General features: G+C 42.2%; 1 protein-coding gene across 1 annotated transcript in view; it reads left to right on the plus strand.

Annotated features, from left to right (window-relative positions):
• The window catches only part of LOC138259204 (galactosylgalactosylxylosylprotein 3-beta-glucuronosyltransferase 1-like), a 277,956-nt gene extending 263,060 nt beyond the window's left edge, over nucleotides 1–14,896 (plus strand). The window contains exon 4 of the mRNA XM_069206774.1: nucleotides 13,120–14,896. Coding sequence (XP_069062875.1) covers nucleotides 13,120–13,200 — 81 coding nt within the window. The 3' untranslated portion in view covers nucleotides 13,201–14,896. The remainder of the gene's footprint in view (nucleotides 1–13,119) is intronic.
• The last annotated feature ends 3,067 nt before the right edge of the window (nucleotides 14,897–17,963 follow it).

A 17,963-nucleotide genomic window follows, 5' to 3' on the forward strand; every position in this document is an offset into this window, starting at 1 on the left:
ATGCTGAACTGTGTCACAAATGACGTATGTGAGTCATGAAGATAAGAATACTAGAGTGCCTACGAGAACTTATCTTATAAGGGTGTCCTTGATCATCACACTGCAGTCAGACCTAAAACTGTTCCCCCAATACCACGTCTGGAAGCACTGTTTGTGATGTAGAAAACACACTTATCAACAGAAACACATTGTGATCCATATTAACTGTGATTGGTGGTTGCAATGAAGGGTGGAAACTTTGCAAAGTAGCTCTGGGGTAGCTGCCAATCGGACAGCTCAGTTGGGATTTGTTTGTAGCATAGGACACAAATGTATTAGCACAACATTCAGGTACACTGATTCCAAGCCCAGGATCAAGTACCATTTAACACATTCTGTTAAGGGTTAACCAAATATTTATTAAATGCTAATCACAGAAGAGGAAACTGAGGGAAAAGTCTTACCTACCCTAATCTACCCTGACTACTCATTACCCACAACTGTCCCTAACTAACCTAAGCTACACTTACTTATCACATGTAACAAAACGTTCTAAACATCCACCCCCCACCCCCCTTATGAGACGGGACACATGGAGGACAACACATACTAACCTAAACACATACTATACTATCCAAAACAAATATATATTTTTTCGTATTTTTAAAAAAATATATATATTTTTTAATTTATTTTATTAAACACATAAGAACCCCAACATAGCCCCGCACCCACCCACCCACACATGTAATAAGTAAAAATAGAAACAATCAGGACCCCCCACCCACTAACACTAACTAAACTAACAGCCTATACTAACCTAACACTAAGCCCCCTAAGCCCACTAAGTATAAGAACAGGAAAGAGGAGGGAGGGGAGGGAATCATGTCCATATCAAAAACAGTCAAGAGGTTGGCCCTGCGGAGGGTCCTCTTGATCGACTTCCCACGCTGGTTAATGTGGCGCACATCCCGGCTCAGGTGGCTTAACTTGCGCAGCACACGGTCCATCTTCCGTTCCATGTTGTGGAAGCCTGCAGGGTCAACAGATGGAGCTGGGGCAGTCTGGGTACCGGTGGAGGAGGTCTGTGTGTGTGTGGGTAGCCAAGGCCAGTGGGCTGTCCTGCACCTGTAGCAATGCTGGGGCCTGGAAGTCCGGCATATGTAGGCACAACAGTCCCAGCTGTGGGTGGGGCCACCTGGCTTGAAGTGGTGGTTGTGCTGGTGGTGACTGTGGTGGGCAAAGTAGGGCCACCCTGTGGGAAGGCCCTCCATGCCCTGGAGGCCCGTTCATTGCCATATCGACTCCGCCAGCAGGATGTGTTGGTATCTCAAGGCCCGCCACTGGAACTCACGGACCTGGTCTGGAGTCATGTTTGCAGCTGTGAAGACAAATGCAAATAATCTACATTAGGAACTGCATTATGTGAAATGGTACAAGAAGTCAATCAGACAATACATCTGCTGTACTTGTAACAGCTCATATCACAATACAGATCATTCAATGTCCCTGAGGAAGTACATGGCAGGCCAGCCTACAAAGGTCACATCACACATAGCACATCCATAACCTACAAGATGGGTAACAACTGGCTTTGACTTGCCATCTGAGTTCTGTCAGTAATCAGCTAACAATCATGCTGCATATCTTCCGCCAGGACCTGGGCTACAAATGTCAGTGTATGGAATGCAAAATTAAAGCCACATGGTCTGCAAGTTGTATCAGGACTTGCCAGTATAGTACCCATGTGCCAAACCTGAGTGTGTATACTAGGTTCCAACCAAACAGTCACTTTTTCACATATATGTGTAACATACTGGTAGCATCAGTCCTAGGTACCCCATTCACAAACCCATGCCTGTGTTTGAGGGTGGGGGGTTGATAAACAACTATCAATTTCCAACAACATGGACACCGAGGAGTGTATAGAAAACTCCACACGTGTTTGGATCTACACACACACCACAGGTAAGTTCTATCAACAATTAGGAGTCTGCAAACCCTAGACCAATCATAGGGCCACACATGTCAGGAAATGCAGAGCTTGGTACACAACATATACTTCCAATAAGGCCTGACTTACATCAGACACAGAGTTGCAAGCACACCCATGATCATACTTAGCATGCACACCTAGGCCATTGCACTCACGTTCCACATACTTGTAGCACTACATGTGGAAGTACATGCTGCTAGGAGGTTCTACCTACAGTTTAATAGGTACCTTGGTAAATAGGGCACAAGAAGTCTATTGGAAAGCAACTTGCTGTACCAATCTTGGAGAATGTGGGTCTGACAGGCTGACTAAATCTGAGCTGACTTCCAGTGCGACTCTTGTTGATACAAGTTTCATCCACATGACTCACTGTGGTGCCTACCGGAATGGCCTACAATCCCTAGATAATACCATAGGATACGCATTGGCCAACTCAAAACATTTGAGAAACTGAAATCCCACTCATGGAACTAGACAAATGATTGCCCAACGCATCACACCTTGATATGCGTTCAACACACGCAAGTCCATAACCAGCAAACACAACACATAACAGACATATCGACACTTACCTGAGTGGTCGGGGTCCTCAAATGTAGCCACCTCTCCCACAGTGTAGGGTGAGGGTCCACCTGAAAGGCATGGAAGGAAGAAATGTGCTCAAAATCTGTGCACTGACCAACAATTTTAAAGACATATACAATGTGTAGGCTGAATAAGGAAATGGCAGCTATTCAGACATGATGATACTGCATCTGATATATCACGGCCAACTTGTACATAGCATGGGACTCCTGTGACAGTTACACACATATCTGCACACATGCATTGGCTCTAACTATCATGTGGTGGCAAACATGCCCCGTCATTGGTGACCAGAAAAAAATATGGAGTGTAATCGTCTCATCATGTGCATCCAAGAGAGACATCCAAAGCCTTGTTACTTGAGGACTGCATTACCAGTCAAACAGACTATGTGGCCATTACACATTTATTACACATAGGTACAATGTACAGAGGGACAGGGACTTTTGTAAGCCCTCATGTTGTTACAGTTTATTCATTTGATGTGGCCCAGCTATGGTGAATTGCACCAACCATGGAGATGTGAACCCATGTGCATACCTTTGGACTGCCATCCCTAATTGGAATGTGGCACAACTAACTCCAACAAACATTCTAAGATGTTAGCTGAGGGCACCTTACACCTTTTCACGATGTTTCCAAATCAAGATCTGACATGTATCCAAAAAGATAAAGACCACAATAATCCCTAACATTCATAGTACTTCCGTGAACGCTTTCCTTCCACACTCACCAGTCTTACATGAGACATATGTCTGAGCCACTTTGCTATAATCAATTGACGTGAAGCCAGCACTCATTTTCTGCATCATGTAGTGATTCTAAAGTCAGTCTAGCTATTGCGTCAACAAAGTTAGCCAATATGTTGGTACATCTTTACTTCTCTGGCAAAAGTGCCCTATATAGACATGATTGGCTCCTATTTTGTTTGGTTGTCTGACACAAAGGCAGCATCAATTAACTTTACGGAAAAGTATCCTGTAAGTTTGCTGAGCACGTGCTAACTGACAGCTACCAATTGTGATCCTTCCCATAGTGCATCTATTATCCCAGTAGGTTTCCCCAGCATTACACACAGTCAGCAACTTAGCTGGCAGACATAGTACAAATCATCTGATGTCACTACAGAGCATTTAATCGTGCACATTTAGATGATTAATACTCACCAACAGGGCCACCAATCACGATTCCCAGGTGGTCCAAGAGATCCTGCTCCCTGGTGATGAGGTCAGCCCACCGGTGCTTCAGCTGGTGGTCACTCCTCTGGCTGGCATACACACGCTGCAGGTGATGTAGCACCTTTCCCCACCGGATTCTGGGCTACTCTGTGTGATACCCCTGTATCACCATGCCCCCTGCCTCGATCATCAGTGGCAAGAAATGGCACACAAGCCATATGAAGCCCCCACAACTCCTCTTCACCCATCCTGCCAAGACGTGGCCTACCAGACATTGTGGAAATGTGAAAGGGAATAGGGGTTAAAGAAATACAAATGGGAAAAGGGGGAAAGTATGGGTACAAATACAGAGGAAAACTAAACTTAACCACTAAAAAAGCCCAACTATCCCCAAAATACCACTACCCACAACAGACTCCCACAAACAACAAAAACACTAGATAAATGGACAAATGTACACAAAACACAGTAGAACAGTATACACCAAACAATATTTTTTTCACAAATTGACAATAGAGACAGCACACAGGACAAAAAAGCACAAAATCTAAGGACACCACTCTCTACACAGCCACACAGTCTAGAAGAATCATAGACTGCAAAGTTAAAGTGAAAGTACACCCACTGTACATGATCGGTAAAAGGATATCCTATTACATCACCTCCTATATAAAATGTCCGCCCTTTTTTGTGTTATGCGTCATTTTTTTGTACACCAATACTGTATTTGTGTAATTTTTTGTGAAAATTAGCCTGCATCCAAATAATAGTACATGGCCTGTACAATTATCTGGATGCGGCCTAATGTTCTTTCCTGTGCATCAAAAAAAATGACGCAAATACAGTATTGGTGTACAAAAAATTACGCATAACGATAGGAACTAAAAATGTGAGTGCATAAACTGGTTTTGGGCTTTTGTTCTGTTTTTATGTTATGTTACATTTGGGACACATCAGAGATAGGCTGATGGCACCCACTATGCTGTTGATGGTGTATGTTCACATGTGTGAAATCATACTGCAGCGGACCACGATCCGCTACTTCCTTCACAGTATTTTTACGGTTGGGTGACGCACTAGATGGCCATATGTGTGGCCTACATATATGTATTGCACACATTGAGCTTTTTTGGCATAAGGAGAGGATAGCAATGTGACACACATATGTACAATACCTAAATGCCTATGGCTCAACGTGTGTGCTATGGCAACTAATGTATTTGTTGACCAAGTGTGTGTGTATCACATGATGCATTATTGCACATATGCTTGTATGAATGTGACGTCCATGTGTCCAAACCTTAGATGCAAGTCATTGTGGAAATGAGAGAGGACATGTGTTAGTCATACATGTAGCAACATCCGTAATGTGGACTTCCAAGATTTAGGGTAACGTAGACACCACATTTGACAAAGCATGCACCAGATAGATGGCAGACGCTTGTTCATGTCAATGGTCCACATTTTCAACATCCTATGTCCTAGAGTTTTGATAGCAGCTTCCTAGGCACTAGTTGGTGAATCCCACAGTGAGTCATACACATGCATTGAGGAAGTGGGTACCATGTTATTTGCCCAGACAGACAAAGGTGAATCACAAATGTATGATGACACCACAGTTGAGGTCATAGAAATGAGCCACAACTCTCAAGTGGCTGTGGTGGACCAGCAGACGAGGCAGCACGTGTCCACATATTTCCAGTGATCAATTGCACATAGGTGTCTTGTTCATGTGTGTGGTCCAATGATGATCCTGTATATTTTTTGGGGTGTAATTTGTCACAGTTCGGTTCAGGACTCATCATGAGTCAGTGGCAGCTATTCCTGTATCTACTGAGTATCCTTTGTTGATCAATGTGAGTAAAGTGGATGTGGACATGAGACCCTACATGGGGATGGTCCCACCCTGTCACTAAAGACGTGTAATGAGACAGTCAACAGGGTAACCTTGGTGTGCTGAGTAAGATAATGTCTCAGGTGTCATGTTCCGGCAGGTGTCATTACAACATTTGTACACAGGTTAGCCTCTGCAATTCCCACTGCATCTGGGAACATCATAGCCTCTGTGCTGATTATTCTGGCAGCTATTCACCACACAAGGTCCATCAATACGTTGTGAGCAATGTAATTTTGTGTGTGAACTGTCAGGGTCCTGACATGAGTGGATTTTTCATGGACATTTTCAGAGGTTGCTGGTTCTGCTGATGGCCCCGTACCCAATCTCTGCATACGGCCCTGGGACACTGTCACACTTTGTCATTCAAGCATAAATGAGTCCCAGACAAGGGATGGGCCATGAATTTTGGTTTTCACAGAGGATTTAACTCATATGGTAGAGTTACAAGGCATGGTATGCATTGAAGAAGCAGATGCCCAAATACCCCCTGATGAATGAGAGATTTGCTAACGCAAGTGTGGTACATATGTAGACACAGGGATACTTTAGTGTGAAGCACAGACAGATGCCAGTCAGGCTGACAGAATGCAGGGTGAATTAGGATACAGCAATTTGACAAGTCACATAATCAGTGGTCTGACTAAGACTGTTTGGAGGATGAACTAGACAGTTGACATGTCTAACTGTGTGTGTCCTATGTTTTTGAAGGTGACAAATGAACCCAAGGGCTGTGTTACACGGCTTTATTAGTATCAATACTTAACGGTGTATTTGACAAAATGGCAACTCCTATGCTGTTCCAGACATCAGCAGGAGAAGTGCTTGGTGTAATGGGTGGGGTGCATGGAGGTGATCACAGGTGTGTGCTGCATCTGTTTCTCACAAGTCCTGTAGGTGTGATTTGCATTCTAATGGCCAACAGATATTTTCACACGGGAAGCAATCTACAGGTGCTAACAGGGCTTGGAAACTAGAAGCCAGTGTATTAATTGACCTGACGTCCATGCAGTCAGATGTTCTATGACAATGGCATACCATTGGAAAGGTTGTAGCACACTGGATTGCTATTGACAGGCTGTGTGCGTAGAGGAGGGAATATCAGGGTACACATCTTAGTATTCCAGGGACCTCTTCAGACAGGTGGGTTGTGACCAGGTGCATGGGTGTGTCAGGAGTTAGGAAATGGGCTGAAATGTACATGGAATGTCATGTGCGCAATGCTGCTCATAGTTGTGGCACTTGTGTTGTCTATGTACTGCTTCTATGGAACTCTGGTCACAGATAGTCCTTGAACATATTGGATGCAGTTGGACTTACTGCTGTCAAGGGTCTGGTCAGACATTCTTGTTACTGATGCAAAAGCACATCAACTGCCTCATGTATGAGGCTTGTTTCCCCTTATTGAGTGATGGTGTCTTAGTTGTGTGCCATATGCTGCGTTGGACCTTGATTTCAACATGTCTTTGTGAAATAGGTGTGGTCCTGTGCTATTGCCCTTCAAAGGAGAAATGTACATGATATATGTAATTTACAGTGTGTGTGTATGTGACTATTGTATGTTACGCATCACATTAGCTCTGGGATTTTCAGTGTCCTAATCGGTATATCAGCAATGCTCCATGAGGCAACACTCTTATTCTGATAGTTAGAGATGAAGGTGTGCAAAAATGATTAGCCAAACCATGATATGGTGATTATTATAGGTATTTCTTTAAATTAGTTCATTAAAGTGGTGATGGTTATTATATTTAAAAAAAATTGTTCACGATATGTTGCCGCCTGCGTATACCAGCAGCCGTGTTCTGCAGTTCCCCTTCATGTTGCAGGCCAGCATCCTCCTCTTCCTCCTCTTCAGGCATGTGTGGCTCTGGTTCCAGGAGGGGAATGTTCCTTTTGATGCAAATGTTGTGCAGAATAGCACATGTTAGGATGATCTTACAGACCATCTCCGGGGAATATAGGAGGCTACCACCATTGATGTTGAGGCACCGGAATCTTGACTTGAGGATGCCGAAGGTCCTCTCGACTATGGTGCGTGTCCTCCTATGTGCGTCATTGTAGGCACGCTCTGCTGCAGTACTCGGGTTGCCAATAGGTGTCATTATCCATGGCTGGATGCCATACCCCTGATCATCTGCAAGAGAAAATGAATGGGATGTTGATGTAGCTAGCCCCATTGAAATCAGCTTTCAGGGCAGTAGTTTTCTTGTGTTGTCTGTGACTCTTTTGTGTTATTATGTCGCATCGTAGGCTTGTGGGATGTACCATCTGCATCGTGTTGTTTCCTTGGCTGAAAGAGTGTTTGGCTGCTGACCGTTTGTCAGCAGTATGTTTTGGGATTTGCAGTACAGTTTGCCCTCCCTAGCATTTTGACTTGTGATACAGGTGTCCATGTGTCTTCACTGGGGGTGAGATGATAATTCCATACACAGATTTATTTTGACAGTGTTGTTAACACGTTCATATCAATGTATACTTGACATCCCATACCTTTAGACTCATGCAATGGATTAATGTAAATGTCATTGGGACATTTACAATTTGCAAGGTGACATTTAGGCAACCCACTCCACACGTTGTGATCTTTGACGTCTTAACATTAGACTGTACACTAATTTCCAATGTGTGGCAGGTTCAATGGTGACCAAAAAAACATGGCTAGCGATGTCACAACCTCAGTGTGTTCCTGTTCACATGTTGCTGTTGTGGTGTATGTGTTGCGTGTCCTAGAGGGTTGCTGTGTAGTGTGTATATAAGTACGTTTCTGTACTTATCAACAAGTAGTCCATTGCCATACCGTCCATCCTGGAAGTGTTCATTGATGGTGCAGTGACGAAAGATGAAGGAGTCATGGACACTCCCAGGATATTTCGCCACGATGTTGGCGATCAATCCTTGGTGATCGACTATGGCCTGCACATTGATGGAATGTGTGTGCTTCCTGTTGCGGTAGAGGTGTTCAGTTGCAGCAGGTGGCACAAAGCGTACATGTGCGCAGTCGATTGCACCAAGGACGTGTGGGAAGCCACTAATGAGGTGGAACCCCTCTTTTGTTTCCTGCTGCTTCTGCAGTGTGTTTGGGAAGCAGATGTGGCGGGGTGTACGTCCAATGATGGCATCCAGTACTTTGGGCAAACAGGCAGAGAATGATGGTTGTGATATTCCGGCAAACAGGGCACCAGTTGTTTGAAAAGAGCCACTTGCCAGCATGTGAAGTACGGCAAGCAGCTTGGTTTCTGTTGGGATGGTGCGGGGTGTCAGCAAAGTGGGTGCCAACTGCGGTTCAATGTTTCGCAGCAGCTGCTGAATGGCCTGCCAGTTCAACCTGTAGATCTGGATGATGCTGTGTTCCCTGAGGCCATGAAGGGTTGTTCTGGGGCGGAATATCCTCTCCTGCCTTCTGCGCTGCCTTTGGGGTCCCTGCTGGTGTTGTGGTAGCTGCTGTTGTAGCTGCTGGGCTCTGCATCTGTGTGTACACTGGATAAGAATCACCTCCATGTCTCCCTTTTGCTGCTCTGATGCTCTGCTGTTGCTTCTGTGTGTTCTGATTAAATACAGGTGTGTTTGCCCCATTTTAACACCTGCCCTGACCCAGGCATTAATTTTTGATGCAAATCGGGCTGTGCGTCATTTTCCAGCTCCGCCTCCCAGCCGTGCGTCATTTTTGCCCGAAAGCATAAATACGACGCACGGCCGTTTAAGTCATTCTTTGGACGGGAACACCTACCTTGCATATCATTAACGCAAAGCGGGTTGCCGCATCCAAAAAATGACGCACACGGGCGTCAAAGTTTAAATACGGGGCAACGTTTGCGCTGAATGAGCGTCAAAATTTTTGATGCACATTCGGCGCAGACGGAGTATAAATATGCCCCTAAGTTTACACCAAAAGTCTAAGTTTAGACTTAAAGTCTAACTTTACGCGTAGTAAAATTATACTTTTAGTCTAAGTTTAGATGTCTGGTGTAAGTTTGGACCAAAAGTCTAAACTTTACTCATAGTGAAGTTAGACTTTTGGTCTAAGTTTAGACTTTTGGTTTACCTTTGTGAATCGGGCCCCAAGCTTTACAGGGGGACTGAGATGGCATAGCCATGATACAGTATAGTGATAATTTCACTCAGTACAGAGGCTTAATTTCACAATCACTTAGGGGGCTATTTACAAGTCGTGTTTGCACCACACAACATAGTGCATGTGCATCGCAAACCTAGAATGCAATTTATGACGCCTTGCAAGGCCACTTTGTGTAGCCATGAGTGTCTCCATAAATCTAATGTTAAGCAGTGCTATCCAAATCGCTGTTTTGTCTTGCTCTGCGCAACGGAGGTGTTCCCTGGGTGTTGCATGGATGTTCACATGGCCTTAACACCGATCATGAGTTCCATTATTTTCTTTAATGTGACTTTTTTGGCTTGAAATGTTATGCTGTTGTTCATTACGATTATCTATGGTTCATTGGGGGTGGGTATTACTTTGCCACTTGTTCATAACACACATATGTTATTTATTTTACCTTTATTTATGTGACATTATGCCTCAATGATTTAGCTCTTTGTATCATTACTTGTAGCATTGTGGATATTCCTCTGTTCACATCTCATGTGACCATCATCATTTATGTGTATATGTAATCTGTATTTTCTCCTGACTCTTTCTTTTAAATCTGTGTATGGTTCTATGTCCTATTCAATTACAATTGTTGACTTGTCAATTTTCTATTTTTTAGTATTGACCCTGTTTCTAGATTACTGCAACTTGTAACGTTGTATATTTTGATTCCCCTATGGCATCTGTGATTATGTTTTTTCTTTTCTTTATGATCAGATTGATCTGTGTCCTGACTTATATTACATGTTGATTGGTTAATTGTTTTACTATATGTACCTTTCCGACTGTTCACAATCTTTCCTCTAATCACAGTTTCTACACACATGTTAACCATACTTTTTCTGATCACACTATGTTCCCGGACTTATTTTTTCCCCCCACCCCTTTTACTTTTTCATTTTCCATCTTTTTTTGCATATCTACTTTTCTAATTATTCACAGTAACTATTCCTACTTTTTGTGGTGTGTTTATATCTCACGCTGGTACCCAGTCAGTCACATTATCTTGCTTCTCCTTTATACATCTTTCCCAACTTTTTTCTTTTTTGAAATTTATTTTTGATATTCATTTCTCATTATTATTTTGTGTTGTTATTCAGATTATTACATCGTTTTTTATTACTTTTTCATAGCATTTCTGGTGGCTGGTGTTTTCTATTTACTACCAGCCCCTATATGGTGGTTGTTCCTAGTCCTACTTTTATTTTTAGTTTGTTTTTCTCAATTACAACTAGTCCCAAGATGGCGAATGGTTTAGTCCTTTTCCTATTTCGAGTTGGTCTATATCTCGCTTCCGGGTTCCGGGCGCCACTTGCTAGGACACCCGGACCGGAGGCTTCCTCCCAGCTGTTTCTCGTCGCGCCCGTCTTTATATTCTGACCGGCCGCGTGTGTTCCCATGCGGCCGCTCTGACCGCGTTATACTACCTTTCCCCTTTGGCTGGACTTTCCAGCTATTTTTCGTTTGTGGCTGGTTCCACATTCGGGCCGTCCTTGTGGGATTTCCGTACGGTCGGCATGACCGTGTCATACCATCTTCCTTGTATGCGGGAGAGACCGGACCACGGTACAAGCGGTTAGGTTTCCTCCGATCCGCTTATGTTTGTTTCTTTTGGACATTAGTTCTCCTTGACTCACAGGTTTCAACACTCTCATTTGGCACTTTAACGCGATATGCTTCCAGTTACTACCATCTTGAAACGCCTATTTGACCTGATACTCTGATGATAATAATTTTTTCCATGAGATTTACCTTGTCTCCTTTACATTGATATTTACCTCTTCTATTTTTGGCTTTTTTCTGTTCAGGTCATTAATTTTCAACACCTCCGTTACTATTTTGACTGACTGGATACCATTCTTGGTATGTCTTTCCGCAGTTTGCTTCATCTGTTTAAACTTTTTATGTAAATACCTTTCCCCTCCGGATCTCACTTTCCACTGGATACACTAATATCCTGCACATATACTCTTATATAAATATCTGTCAAAATTCTATTTTCTAATCACTTATCAGTTGGTCTTTGTTGATATATCCCCTTTAATACACTTCTCTTTCCGCATGATATAGAACATGTCTATTTCAATATCAGCACGGGCTCATCACATTTAACAATGTGTTGGTACACAGCATTTCTTTATTCACTTCTGTAACTTGTCTCTTTACACTTATTTTTGTAATTATATCTTTTTCGCAATTGAAGGCACAGTATACACATCTGTTCTTTGTTACATTACAGCCTTGAAGAAGCCCTTTATCTGGGCGAAACGCTTTGGCTGTTTTATTCTGAGTATTATCCAATTTGTCTACAGAAACACAAGAATACCAGGCTGTTTCAATTTACTACTTGTCCTAACGTATCTCATCTACGGAACTGTGTGAATATTCAACACTTTGGACTTGACAAGGATCATTAAAGAAGTACTGTTCATTTGCAATGCCAGAGCATTGGACTTTTCCTTTTTTCTTATATTATATATTTACTTGTTTATATTGCGGTGCACCACCTTTTGAGTGTTTTCCAGTGGGGCTTTCTCAGCCCTGTTTAGTTCCTTTTTGCAGCAGGAGCTTTTGGTGAAGTTCCACGGCTATGGAGACCCAATAGCAGCATTGTTCCTTATTTGTATTTTCCTACTACTAGGTACTTATAAGGATGGTGCGTTGTCTATGAGCTTGCTGCAATCCTTTTTGACTACTGGATGTTCACATGCAACTCGCATGGTTTTAGTTTTTTGTTGCGTTCCCAGATTTACCAGAACTGATAAACCTGGGAATGCAGCAAAAAGATACGTCTTCCCAGGAGAGGAGTAACTGGGAGAAATATCTTTATTTCCCCTCGTTACCTCTTCTGTCTATGTGTGCATTCTGCAGCACACAGAGATAGAGCATGTGCCTCTCAGGTTTCCTTTCCTGCATAAAAGAATCCTGCATGCAAAGCAGGTACCATTGCACCATGGTGAAAGGGTGCCTGTGTTGGCGCTAGGCAGCCAAAAGTGCACCAGCGCAGAGAAAAAGGCAGGAATGCACTGTTTTCTCTTAAATATTGCACTTTCCAGCCCTTTCCGTGACACGCAGTGCAGCGCAGCAAGATGACTTGCAGCGCTGCACTGCGTGACAAACTCAGAAATAGTCTCCCTAGTCTTTTTACATTGCCTAGCACTGGAGACTTTTTACACTTTAGAAAGACTGTAACATGGCAGGATTGTTCTCTGTTTAGCATAGAGGAATATACACACAACATGATGCACGTTTTGATCTATATAAAATGATTACCTTAGTTCATCCAGTCTGATTGATTACCTTGTGTTCTCGCTCTGGTTATTTTGTTTACCAAATTCCCATTAATATTGGATTATTATATCTTTTCATTTTACAGATCTTGGTGTGGCACACAAGAACACAGGGACCAAATGTACAACTTGACAATGGCTACACTGACCTAAATGTGGAGGTTTGAAGAAATAAACAGGACTGGATAGTGAATTGGTTTGATGTATCTGCATTTGAAATGCTTGGATGATGTTGCCGAAATAAGTTTTTTGACCCACAAACCTTTGCTAAGCGTTTCCCTTTAATAAAGGACAAACACGTTATACGTAATACTGACCACTGTTGCTCAATTAGGTGTGAAATTGTTCAAACTAAAAAAACACGTTTTTTCAGCTGAATGTTCTATTAGCGAAACTGCAAATGTCATGAAGACTGTACCTACGACTGAACAATTTCAGGAGTTTCAACGACTCAGCTTTCAGACTTTTTGTATCTATTTGCCTGCAACCCAGTTATTTGTAAGAGAAGAAAATTGTAGTTTCACTGTGGTTTGTTTACCTGCTCTAATTTTTTGGATTTAGGATGTTTGTAAACTTAATTTAATTGGATTGGGATTTCGTAAAATATGGGCATTATGGCGTTTTTCTCGACTGAATTATTACAAATCCTAATTTAGTTTCACTCACAAATCACAACACTAAAAAGCACACAGCAGAGTTGTTCAGGACACTATGGGGGTCATTACGAGCTTGGCGGGCGGCTACTGCCGCCCGCCAAGCGGTAACCGAAGTGCAGCCGCCAATGCGGCCGCACTCCCGCTGACCCCATTACGACATCCCCGCTGGGCTGGCGGGCGCAAACCAAGTTTACGCCCGCTGGCCCAGCGGGCATGAGGCCGCAACATAGGAGCCGGCGGTGTTGCGGCCGTGCGACGGGTGCAGTAGCACCCGTCGTGCTTTTCACTGTCTGCTATGCAGACAGTGAAAAGCTGGACCGGGCCCTGTTAGGGGGCCCCAGGACACCCCTTACCGCCAGCCTCTTCCTGGCGGTGCAAACCGCCAGAAACAGGCTGCAGCGCTGCCCTGGCAGATTATCACCGCCTGGGCTAAAACGGCGGGAAACCACCGGCCCCGGTCTCCGTACCGCCAGCCTGTTGGCGGTACGGACACCACATTACCCCTGCCGGTCTCTGACTGCCAGGGTCGTAATGACCACCTATATTTTTTGGGGTCTGAAAGATCAAATTCACAATAGAAAATGTACACTTTTGTGTAACTTTACCATTATTTGCTGTTCACAAGGGTATTTTACAAAAGTACCTTTACGAATGCGAATATCCACACATAAAAAGATAGGACTGTCCTGCTACAGCAAGTAGAACCATTTTTACATTTTGCCATTGAAACAGTTTTAATTGTATTGCTAGACAATTATTTGTACCAAAGTAATCATACCCAGGATGCATAAATAGACGGGCTTCTGGTCAGTGTGTCCTTTGGTCTGGTAAATTGCCATTCACATTTTGCTTCCACCCATCACATGAGGGGCTGGGTCAGACCACTTTCTCCATTGGCTCTCTTCACTTTGAGTGACTGCACAAAGTGAGCACACATTGTTCTCATGTGCCTAAAAATAGTTCCTTTCTCTTCAATTGCAACCCGGGCCCAAAGAGTGCTTTCTAAATTGTATTTATTGTTGATATTTACTTTAAGTACGGCTATTGGTCCTGCCTGCACTCTTTTTTATATAAAGAATATGTTATAAAGTGTTTAAGTTACATTGTAGCTGCTTGCAGTTTGAGTACTTGATTACTTTGTGATTTATTCTAGTCTCTTTCTCAAATAATATTGCACAATTGAAAATTAAATCATTAGTAAAACAGCTGCACTGGTGATTGTGTTTTAAATTTAACATTCTTATTGGAAACATCTGAAGACCATATTTTAGGTGCTGGTATAATTTAATTTTTTCAGTTTTTTTCTGTGAACTATTCTTTCAGTAAATATTCGAAAAGAATATCCTATCCCCTGCTTGCCAAAGATAGAACTGTTTGCTTTGTCAGTGTTCCTTTCCACCTAGAAGGCAGAAGCCCTTCATAATGATTTTGTTTTAGGTCAGCATCCCCTGTGCGCTTCTGCTTCGTTTGGCATGTTATTCCTGTGTTCTGTACATATTTCATCCCTTTGGTTCTGTATTCGTATGCAATTGTCAGAAAAATGCAACATGAATATATGTTTGTAAGAACATTTACGAATTCATATTTATGCCAGACACTCTTTTTTTAACTCATTTTATTAGATTTCAATTAACATGCGTATTCATTCTTTATTTTTGTTGTTATGATTTACACTCACTCTTCACGTCAGAGATTAGAAAGGCCTCAAGTGGGTCAACGTCTGTCTGGTATTGTGACAATGGACAGTGAATCCCTTTTGGAGGGTAAGAGAGTTGAAAGATCTGACAATCGGGTAGGAGAAGCTGTGAAACAGGGCTTTGAATTTCACTCTTTTCAAACCAGTTCACAGATGGCAGCCTCCTTTTTATGAAGCAAAGTCTGGACCTAGAATGATCCCAATTTAGTATGGCACCTACTAAGTTGGGTCTAACCTATATCCTTTATTGACAAGCAGTGAGAGTATAAAAGCTAGAGGCAAAAAAGTACACTGTCTGGCAACATTGTGAGTTGATTGGCTTTCCCTTCTTCCATGCAGTTCGTCACCAATCTCTCCTAGGCTGAGATTCGTTTTTTTTCCCTGCACCTCTTCTGTCATGTTAGTCCTGACTAAAATTAGGCTTTGGGCCTGATTTAGAAGTCAGCGGAGGGGAATAATCCATCACAAATGTGACGTATATCCCATCCACCGTATTACGATCCCATTTGATCCTACAGTGGGCAGAATATCCATCATGTTTGTGATAGTGTAATCCCTCCACCGACATCTAAATTAGGCCCTTTGTTTTTTGGTGTTTTTGCTTTATTACAGATACTATTTATTTTTACAGTGGGACTAGCCTTTTTCACTTCCTCTGGGCGAGCAGATCCTAGGTTTCAGCAAGGGAAAAATATTAATGGGCCCTTTCTGTTATTATTGTATTGGTTTTAATTTATCAATGGTGTCAACTTTTTGTTGCCATTTCCAGAATGTGTTGCTAGGTCCAGGTGCATCCCATCTTGTCTTGTTGTCCCCCCTCCCATTTCCCTTATGTTTCCCTCCGTATCCACACAGCCATGTCTTTCCTAGTATGTTATTTACATTTACTCTCTTGCAGTGAATCTCTTGCCGCTGGAAATACTTATCTGTAGTGTTTCTTTCCCATATCCCCAATTACTGTAAGTTGCTGCATGCTATCCACTGCATTTCTGTTCAATTTAGTGTCACTTGATAGTATCCAGTGCATCACTTCTAATGTGCCTATGCAGGCTAGTAATCCAGACATGCCATGTAGTTCGGTCACTAAGAAATAAAGTATATGATAGGATTGTACAGTTGTTATCTCACATATTACATACTCTACACCTTAAAATGTGTCATTGTGTATTGTAAAATTTGAGAAGGCTGTGGGGGCCCTCAGTGGTGATGGCCTTTCAAGACATAAAACAACCAAGTTTATCTGAAGTTTAGGGGAGTCTCATAACAATCCCAGGTCAATTGCTGTGACTTGTTTCAGGGCAGCGTATCAACAGTTATTCTTTTTGTAACGAAAGAACTATCTCTTACCATGACAGCACCATTTTCCTATTGCATCTGATTTTGAGGCATTTGTGATGGATGTATGATGGAATAACGAATGCCATTACAATAAATGGCTTTACAACACAAGTGTTATATTGAAAAAGCCTTTACACAAAAGGCTTTTACAACTCAATTTTTCACAACAAAAATGCCTTTACAACAAATACCTTTACCACAAACATGTAGGTATTTACCAAGTAAGTGTAAAACATTTTAAAATAAATCTATCTATCTATCTATCTATCTATCTATCTATCTATCTATCTATCTATCTATCTATCTATCTATCTATCTATCCATCTAACTATCTATCTATCTTTAGTGTTGATTTTTACCTGAAAAATACTTACATTTTTGTGGTAAAGCATCCATGGTAAAGGCATTTGTTTACCTATATTTATATATCAACTACAAATATATTTACATATATAATATATATATGTATATATATTACCTAGTGGCGGTTACCACTAGGTAGTTATAGTTAGGAATTTTTTTCCATAGAAAAAGCATTTTTTGACTTGCTTATATCTTTAGCACTGTTTGACGAGTCTTCACGAAATTTTCCAAAAAAAGTGTCACAGTGATTCTTGTTGGACACCGAGAGTTACAGGGTGATCCGTCAAGTGGGAGCAGAGAAAAAGAGGGGGGGGGGGGGAGTTGTGTTTCCCATGTTAATTCCCATAGGAACTGAACCGCAGTTGGAATTACACCAATTTTGGCAGAAAGCTATTGAGGTATTAAAGGGGAAATACATTTGTATATCTCTGGCCGCAATAACCTCGTGAACATTCCACAAATAATTTGCAAAATGTGTCAATTTTTTACGAATACGTGTGTAAAAAAGAAGCGTTGCAATTGGCTGACCGCAACCTAATTAGAAATTTGTGGTGGTCATTTTATTTCACAGGACACGGTCCCTGGGGGTGAAAATCCAAATTGAAAGTGGCATATGGGGTCAGGGTGAAGGTACCCTGACTATAGGGGTGTGATATAGGTTGTGTTTTAGGAGCAAAGTCTGGGTTTACAATAATTTTGCATCACCATGTGCGATATTCACGAAATTCACAAATTGTTGTCAATTATTCTTTAAAGGAAACATTTGCAAGAAAAACCACAGACTCATTCATACACTAATTAATTCACTCAAACATTCACTCATAGACTCATGCACTTACTCACACACCCACTCAGGCACTTATGCACCCACTCAGAC

The sequence above is a fragment of the Pleurodeles waltl genome, chromosome 9 (assembly GCF_031143425.1).
Source record: "Pleurodeles waltl isolate 20211129_DDA chromosome 9, aPleWal1.hap1.20221129, whole genome shotgun sequence".
Taxonomy (NCBI): domain Eukaryota; kingdom Metazoa; phylum Chordata; class Amphibia; order Caudata; family Salamandridae; genus Pleurodeles; species Pleurodeles waltl.